The 8,339-nt window shown below is 47.0% G+C and overlaps 1 protein-coding gene across 2 annotated transcripts; it reads left to right on the top strand.

Annotated features, from left to right (window-relative positions):
• Window positions 1-334: 334 nt before the first annotated feature.
• On the top strand, window positions 335-8,339 carry hjv (hemojuvelin BMP co-receptor). Of its 2 annotated transcripts, XM_075466857.1 has the most exons (4): window positions 335-422; window positions 5,521-5,636; window positions 6,145-6,665; window positions 7,413-8,339. In XM_075466857.1, the coding sequence occupies exons 2-4, from the start codon at window positions 5,549-5,551 to the stop codon at window positions 8,040-8,042; spliced, it is 1,239 nt and encodes a 412-aa protein (XP_075322972.1). In that variant the 5' UTR covers window positions 335-422; window positions 5,521-5,548; the 3' UTR covers window positions 8,043-8,339. The 2 variants fall into 2 exon arrangements, with proteins under 2 accessions (XP_075322972.1, XP_075322973.1); XM_075466858.1 differs by lacking the exons at window positions 335-422; window positions 5,521-5,636 and adding an exon at window positions 5,898-5,958.

Below are 8,339 nucleotides of genomic sequence, written 5' to 3'. Positions count from 1 at the left end.
TGCATTCGGACGCTTTATCCTGCGACGAGCAGTTCGAGCTCAAATCAAACACAAACTCTTCCATCACAGATTAATTGTGGATGATTTGTTGAGCATTTTGTCGCAACTTATAAAGAGTTTGTCGAGTTTTCTCAGGATTTAACAGGAGGTGAAGTTTCTGCTTCGGTTAAACGGGGCGACAGCAGGTTACAAATAGAGTTCGACTTCCTGGAGGTCTGAATAAAAATAAACTGCTGCAGAGTATGTGTGTGTGTGACAGTTGTCGTGCAGCAGGTGGCTGTTGGTGATTTATTTAGAGACGCCCGAAGCTCCCAGTCAGCTGTGGACACTCTGAGCCTCAGAGTCCTGGACAGACCCGGTCGGAGGCCATTCCTCGGACAGACTGAGCCCATGGACGGACTCTGATCCTGGATCAGCTGGAGGTAAGAGGCTGAAATAAACACAGAATGTTTGCACGCCTTAACGCCTTTTAACCTTTTTTAAATGCAAAAATCAGACGTGACACGGTGTGCGAGCTCTGAGGTCAGGGGTGGAGCAGTGATTTTAAATGTTCCAGGGGGGGCACATGAGTGCCACATCAAGCCCAGAGACACGACGCTGAAGTTGGCATCCGATTCGCGAATTAAATGGATGGGCATAAAGGGCCATTTCACAGTATTTTTGCATTTTGATCACCCTAAACTAGGTCCTGTATGGAAACTACAATAGTTTGACTGCTCAAATCTGGATGGAATTATTCTAAAGAGGCTTTAGATTCATTAAAACCCTGTTTGGGATTTGTGAAACCTTTTTCTGATTTGGAAAAATGCAGAACAGGGCCATTTTTCTGCATTTTTTTGCATTTTGATCACATTAAACTAGATCCTGTATGGAAACTACAATTGTTAGACTGCTCAAATCTGGATGGAATTATTCTAAAGAGGCTATAGATTCATTAAAACCTTGTTTGGGATTCGTGAAACCTTTTTCTGATTTGTAAAAATGCAGAACAGGGCCATTTTACTGCATTTTGATCACACTAAATCAGATCCTGTATGGAAACTACAATTGTTAGACTGCTGAAATCTGGATGGAATTATTCTAAAGAGGCTATAGATTCATTAAAACCTTGTTTGGGATTTGGGAAACCTTTATCTGATTTGTGAAAATGCAGAACAGGGCCATTTTACTCTTTTTTTTTGTATTCTCATCACCCTAAACTAGGTCCTGTATGGAAACTACATTAGTTAGACTGCTCAAATCTGGATGGAACTATTCTAAAGAGGGTATAAAGTCTTTAAAACACATTTTATGTTGGTGCACTACGAGGGAGGGCTAACCGTTAATATAATACATCCATGGGGCAAACGGGTTTACCTTTGGAAAATGTGGGGGGGATAAAATCATCTTGCTGTAAAAGTGGGGGTGTCGAAACACCCCCATATCCCACGGGTGTGACGCCCATGTCTGAGGTTCTGATCCGACACCTTTAGTCCCGTTTAAGGTGGATTTATCCCAGTGAAACTGCAGTCGAGGCTCAGTTTAACTCAGGAATCACTAAACTTTCCTTTGTTCACGGCCCTTAAATTTGAATTATTTACATCAGATGATCAAATGAACAGATGAAAACAGTCATTTAAATGGTTTTAAACACTTTTTAAATTTTTTTTTAACTTAGTTAGGTTTATCTCGCTCCTTCTGAGCTTAAAAACTGACTCACTGTTTTCCATTTTGATCTTTCCTGTTTATCGTTCAGTTCGATATTCATTAGCAGCAGTGAGAAACTAAGTGAACCCCTGATCCAGCAGCTGGTAGCAGCAGTGTGTGAGAAACTAAGTGAACCCCTGATCCAGCAGCTGGTAGCAGCAGTGAGTGAGAAACTAAGTGAACCCCCTGATCCAACAGCTGGTAGCAGCAGTGAGAAACTAAGTGAACCCCTGATCCAGCAGCTGGTAGCAGCAGTGTGTGAGAAACTAAGTGAACCCCTGATCCAGCAGCTGGTAGCAGCAGTGAGAAACTAAGTGAACCCCTGATCCAGCAGCTGGTAGCAGCAGTGTGTGAGAAACTAAGTGAACCCCTGATCCAGCAGCTGGTAGCAGCAGTGTGTGAGAAACTAAGTGAACCCCTGATCCAGCAGCTGGTAGCAGCAGTGAGAAACTAAGTGAACCCCTGATCCAGCAGCTGGTAGCAGCAGTGAGTGAGAAACTAAGTGAACCCCTGATCCAGCAGCTGGTAGCAGCAGTGAGTGAGAAATGGATAACACTGTTAACTGAAGGTCAGCTGACTGCAGTCTGTCAAAGTGGAAACTATTAACTTCAATTATAAGCCATTAAATAAAAGTCATTAAGATCCGACTGTGTTCATAGAAGAAAAGTGTTTCCCAGCTAAGAAAAGGCGACTGTGGGAGGAAAAAACAGGAAGAAACCTCCATCAGAACCAGTTTCTCACATCATCCGAAGTGTTGAGATTCATCTGCCGATCTGTTTGATGGCAGAACCAGCGATTATGTCACTACAAGCTCCGCCTCCTGCCCTCTGAGGTTTGTTTTATGGAGTAAAAAAAAAAAAAAAAAACAGGCAAACAGATGAGAGTCCATGTTACAACACACAGAGAGAGAAACAGGTCAGTGTCAACCCAGAAAAGCACAGAGGCAGCTACACAAACATGTGCTTCGTAAAGGAAAAGATGTGAGTCCAGGCCAGCAGTGACTCAGCAGGTAGGTCACAGCTGATCATTCAAGTAAAAGAAGATAAAACGGCTCTGATGCTTTACTTCATCAGAAAAGCTCATCTTTTGTTTCTACTGGGAGTCGTAAAGTCTTAAAACTGTTCGGTTCTCAGAGCTCTGGGGTGTGTTTGGGCTCGTTTTCCTTTGGTATCGATCCTGAAAAAATCTGAGCCCACTCAGAGCGTTTCCCTCCTGAAAAGGGGTTTAGAAAGGTGGGTAGAGTAGCCAAAAAATGTACTCAGTAAAAGTACTGTTACTTCAGAATAATATGGCTCAAGTAAAAGTAAAAAGTAGTCATCCAAATAATTACTTGAGTAAGAGTAAAGAAGTGCTCTGTGAAAAAACTACTCAAGTACTGAGTAACTGTTGAGTAACGTCTGATTTATTTGTTAACACAAGCATTCAATCAGACAGACAAAAATACTAAATAATCATCTTTAGGCAAATTAGAGTTCATCCAATTGATAAAATAAATTAAAATGAATTAATTAATTACAAAATAGCTTAAATTAAATAATCCAGGTAAATTCAAGAACTTCAATAAAAAATAAAAGAGACTTAGGAAATGCTTAAAACATATGTAAGCTAAAAAACAAACATTCACCTATCCATGGGGGGAAAAACGAGTTTAGGAAACTTAGCGCTACATGTTTCCTCAAGTTAGATGTTGAGTTTCTGCTGAAATGTGCGTTTGTTTTGGTTGACACAGAAGACACATAATGTAGCTGCTGTTTCTCACTCTTTGTGAGGTAAACATGCTTTCAGTATGAGGCCTCGTCTGCGTCTTCATTTCCCACCGTTGGTTCTGACATTTTTCACCTGTTTCTTTCTTTGTTTGCTACGACTGCTAATGCTAAAGCTAACCCGTCCCGCCGCTGAGATCGAGTACGGTCACGTGACCAGACTGCACGGCTACGTCTGATTGGTGAAACACAGTCAGGTGGTAGAGCCTTTGGTGGAAGTCTCTGGCTGTGTTCAAAACCGCATACTACATACTACATACTACATACTGCATACTGCATACTACATACTACATACTGAATACTGCATACTGCATACTACATACTACATACTACATACTACATACTGCATACTACATACTACATACTGAATACTGCATACTGCATACTACATACTACATACTACATACTACATACTGCATACTCATCGATCAGACAGTATGCAGAGCGTTTACCCACAATGCATTTCGCTCCTGCCCGAGCCGAAATCAGCCGGCCTGAAGCTGATTTCCCTTAAGCTCTAAACTCTGTAAACTTTAGCAACATTTGAAACATTTTCAGGTGAGAAAGTAGTCGTTTAGATCCCCAACGTGTTGAAAACCTGACAAAATACCGGCTGTTTACAATTTTGTTCCCACGAATTCAGCGCTACTAAAGCTAGCCGCAGTGAGCAATGCACTTCCGGTTATTTTCACAAAATAAAATACCCGTTGCCTTTTATCATAGGGAAAGCCATTACGATACAATTGGTGCTTTTGTTTTGAAAACAGGAAGTGAACCTACCCTCGTTGTAGCTAGCTTGAAACTGCCGTTTTGACAGGAAATGACGATCGGCGACGTCAAGTTACGTTGCATTTTATTAAATTATATCAATGACATACGTTTGCAGATTTATTGCCGGAAGTCTGGCCGTCCGCCAGACCACCTCCGGTTTCGAGCCCCTCCCTCCCACCCACTTTATGGTTGTCTGGGATCCATCCCTTGAGAGGGGGGGGGGGGGGGCTCTTTCACGTTCATGGGGTTTTCCCCATGTTTTTAGTTTGGTGTTTTATCATATGTTGGTCATGTTTACTTATGTTTTGCCATGTTTTCGTTTTGCCAGTGGTTTTCCCTCAGTCCCCATGTTCTGGTCATCAGTTCACTCACGTCACCTGTGTCCATTGTCATCAGCTGCACCCATTTACCAATCACCCTGTTCAGTATCTAGTTTCCAGGTTTCCCCTTTCAGTTTGTGATTTCCTTACCCCGATTTCACTATTCACGCCACGCTAGTCCAAGTTAAAGCAATACAATGTATCTTTTCAAAAAGCCCACTCTGGAGCTCCCCCTACAGGCTTGGAGGTAATGTACGGTTACACTGTCGTAAATACAACACCCTTTCACTTTCACGTTTCACGTTTGTTGACAAACCGGCGAGGAGTCAGAAGGTGCAAGCTATGTCGACCGAGAAGGTAAGAGTAATCAAATGTACCTGGGAGCGTGAGAGGGGTCTATTTGTTTTTGCGGTAGGTGTGCCAGAAAGCAAGTTGAAGTACTTCCGCTCAGCTCCCGGGCCGCTCCAGCAAAGTTACATAGCGCAGTTTTTCCAACTCAGACCCCTGAAGGGCATAGGAGACAGGCCGATCGTAATATTAAACCTCATTCTAGCCGCACAATTTTTTTCAAGCTGTTATTTTAAGGTAGAAATGTTACATAGTATTGCTTTAAGTGTTTTTCATGTCATGTCTTTTGTTTTTGTCACAGTCATCTCATGTTTTGTTCCACAGTCTAGTTTCGTCATCCAGCTCAGCCGCGCCTTGTTTTGACTTTTGTTGTTTTTTGTATTTAAACCAAGTTTGCTTTTACTCCTCTGAAGTCTGTGTCCTGCCACCCCTTTATGAGAGAAGGAAATCACTGCTGCTGTTTGAGTTGAGAGTGGTCAATACGAACCACGATTAACAGAAAATGACGACATCATTTACAGAGATGATCACATCAGCTGGTCGTTGATTAACAAACTGGGAGCGTCACCGTGGAGGGTAACGGTGGTTAACGAAGGCGGGTCAATGTGACGTTCACCTGTGGTGTCTTTCAGAGTTGTGCTCGCCTGCGAGGTCGGCCTGATGATGGAGCTTCAGCCATTAACACCTTCACCGTGGAGACGCTGTGTCCACCTGGCTCTGCTGCTACTTCACCTGAGTTCACCTGAAGGTACGAACACACACCTGTGGTAAAATATCACAACCTCTGGAGGCAGATCCAAGCCAGGCTGGACAAACCGCAAGCCATTGAGATGAAAACTGGTTAGTTTGGTCTCGTTAGCTTATTAGAAAATCAGTAAAAGAGAACTGTATGGGACCGGGTCAGAACCAGAACTCTCTGCAGGGATTATACATCCCATCTGACCTGGGAACACCTCAGGATCCTCCAGGAGAAGCTGGAGAGGGGGGGGCTGGGTTTAACTCCTGGACCTGACCATCACAGGGCAGCAAAGTTTAAACTGCTCACTAAGATGGCTGCTAATGTCTACCAGGTATTTAACAGTTCATTTTTCAGAGCGTTTTGGACGTTTGTTAGGGCTCCTCCGTTTTGTGATCATTAAATAAAAACCTGACTGGCTTCCCAGTGAGCGTTAAACTGCAGATGTCTTTCTGTTGTTTTCTAATGATTCCTGCTAGAGATGAGGTTTACATTTGAATCTCTTCCTTCTTCTCTTCAGTCACAGCTACTTGTCGTATCCTGAAGTGTAACTCGGACTTTGTGTCTGCGACGTTGGACCTGGGCGGCGGAAGCGGCAGCGGCGGTGCAGCAGGTCTCAGAGAGACGGCGAACGCCGGTTACTGTAGCGCCCTGCGCTCCTACGCCATGTGCACGAAGAAGATGGCGCGGGTGTGTCGAGGTGACCTCGTGTACCACTCTGCGGTCCAGGGCATCGAGGACCTGCTGATCCAGCATCGCTGCCCCCGGGCGGGCCCCACGGCCCAGCCGCGGCCCCTGCCTCAGGGCACGCTGTCAGGGGACGCCTGCCTCTACGAGAGGAGCTTCTCCGGCAGAGAGGCCCGGGCCCCAGAGTACCTGCACTGCAGCGTGTTCGGTGACCCGCACATTCGAACTTTCAACAATGACTTCCAGACTTGTGCCGTGCAGGGGGCGTGGCCTGTCATCGACAACGAATACCTGTACATACAGGCCACCAGCTCGCCAGCAAGGGCCGGGATGTACCCCACAGTACTCACCAAGGTGAGTGTTTGGCCGTTAGCTGACGCAGCTAACAGGAAGTGTCTGGCCGTTAGCTCATGCAGCTAACAGGAAGTGTCTGGCCGTTAGCTCGTACAGCTAACAGGAAGTGTTTGGCGGTTAGCTCATGCAGCTAACAGGAAGTGTCTGGCCGTTAGCTCATGCAGCTAACAGGAAGTGTTTGGCCTTTAGCTCATGCAGCTAACAGGAAGTGTCTGGCCGTTAGCTTATGCAGCTAACAGGAAGTGTCTGGCGGTTAGCTCATGCAGCTGACAGGAAGTGTTTGATCGTTAGCTCATGCAGCTAACAGGAAGTGTCTGGCCGTTAGCTCATGCAGCTAACCGAAAGTGTTTGACCGTTAGCTCACGCAGCTAACAGGAAGTGTCTGGCCGTTAGCTCATGCAGCTAACAGGAAGTATTTGATCGTTAGCTCATGTAGCTAACAGGAAGTGTTTGACCGTTAGCTCATACAGCTAACAGGAAGTGTCTGGCTGTTAGCTCATGTAGCTAACAGGAAGCATTTTACCGTTAGCTCACGCAGCTATGTGGCTCCATGTGGAAATGTGATGTCATCAGTGACGTCACCACATGCAAATCAGGTGATGAAATTTACTATCTTCATAAACTTTAGGTCACACTCAGGATTTTTCCCATTTACAGTTTCACTTCATCTGACTCTTTTTAATCTGCAGGCGTTTGTTAACGATGTTAACACGTTAATTCTGAAGTCTCATCTCGTATTTCTGTCAGATCACCATCATCTTTAAGAACTGGCGGCAGTGTATCGATCAGCAGCTGTACCAGGCGGAGCTCGACGATGTTCCCGCCGCCTTCACCGACGGCTCGGTGTGGAGCGGCGAGCGGCAAGGCTACCGTAGCCTGACGGTGAGGACGCAGAACCCCGGCCGGCACGTGGAAATCCGAGCGGCTCACATCGGGACGCTGCTGGTGGTGCGTCAGACCGGCCGCTCCCTCGGCCTGTCGGTCCTCTCGCCGCGTGGCGTTGTGGAGGCCTTCGGCCCGGAACAGGACCTGCAGCTGTGCGTCTGGGGGTGCCCCGCCTCCCAGAGGCTCAACACGCTCCGCCCGCCGCCGCCAGACTCCTTCACGTCCGCCGCCGTCGGCGCAGAGGCCCACTGCGCCGGATTACTTCCTGCTCGGGACGTCTACTACCAAGCCTGCGTTTTTGACCTGACCACCAGCGGAGACCTGAACTCCAGCATGGCCGCCGTCGGCGCGCTTCAGGACGCCCAGAACATGATCTCAGACAGAGATGGCGTCCACCTGACGCCTGTCACCGCCGCCGCACGCCTCACTCTGCCACACCTCACGCTGCTGCTGCTGCTGCTCGGCATGCTGGGTACTTTGGTCGGGGCCTGACGCAACAGGAAGCGACGTCAGCCTGGTTTCTTTTAACCTCCTTTTTTCCGACCAACAGTGATGTCATCAGCGCCCGCGGGGCTCTGCGGCGTCGAAGCGATGGAAAACACGCCTGCGGTCATGTGACTGAGGGTGCTTTTGTTCGTTCAGTTTCTGAGGAAGAGTTGTGGGGTGGGAGGAGCTCAGACCGGTTCCCTCAGGGCGGTCTGAGGTGAAAACGTGCCGACACGTGGCGGGCCGCGCCCGCGTCCGTGCATTCCGAGGCGCACATCCGGCAGGGGCGTGGCTACGGAGGGG

Source organism: Odontesthes bonariensis, chromosome 5, assembly GCF_027942865.1.
Source record: "Odontesthes bonariensis isolate fOdoBon6 chromosome 5, fOdoBon6.hap1, whole genome shotgun sequence".
In the NCBI taxonomy this organism is placed as follows: Eukaryota; Metazoa; Chordata; class Actinopteri; order Atheriniformes; family Atherinopsidae; genus Odontesthes; species Odontesthes bonariensis.
Note: the sequence above shows the minus strand (reverse complement) of the source record. Positions and strands in the feature narration are given on the sequence as shown.

Bases quoted from the DNA above. Each gene is read 5' to 3' on its own strand.
- hjv (XM_075466857.1), top strand. From the start codon at position 5,549: ATGATGGAGCTTCAGCCATTAACACCTTCACCGTGGAGACGCTGTGTC. The intron at 5,637-6,144 runs GTACGAACACAC...TCTTCTCTTCAG, and splicing joins TCACCTGAGTTCACCTGAAG to TCACAGCTACTTGTCGTATC. The intron at 6,666-7,412 runs GTGAGTGTTTGG...TATTTCTGTCAG, and splicing joins ACCCCACAGTACTCACCAAG to ATCACCATCATCTTTAAGAA.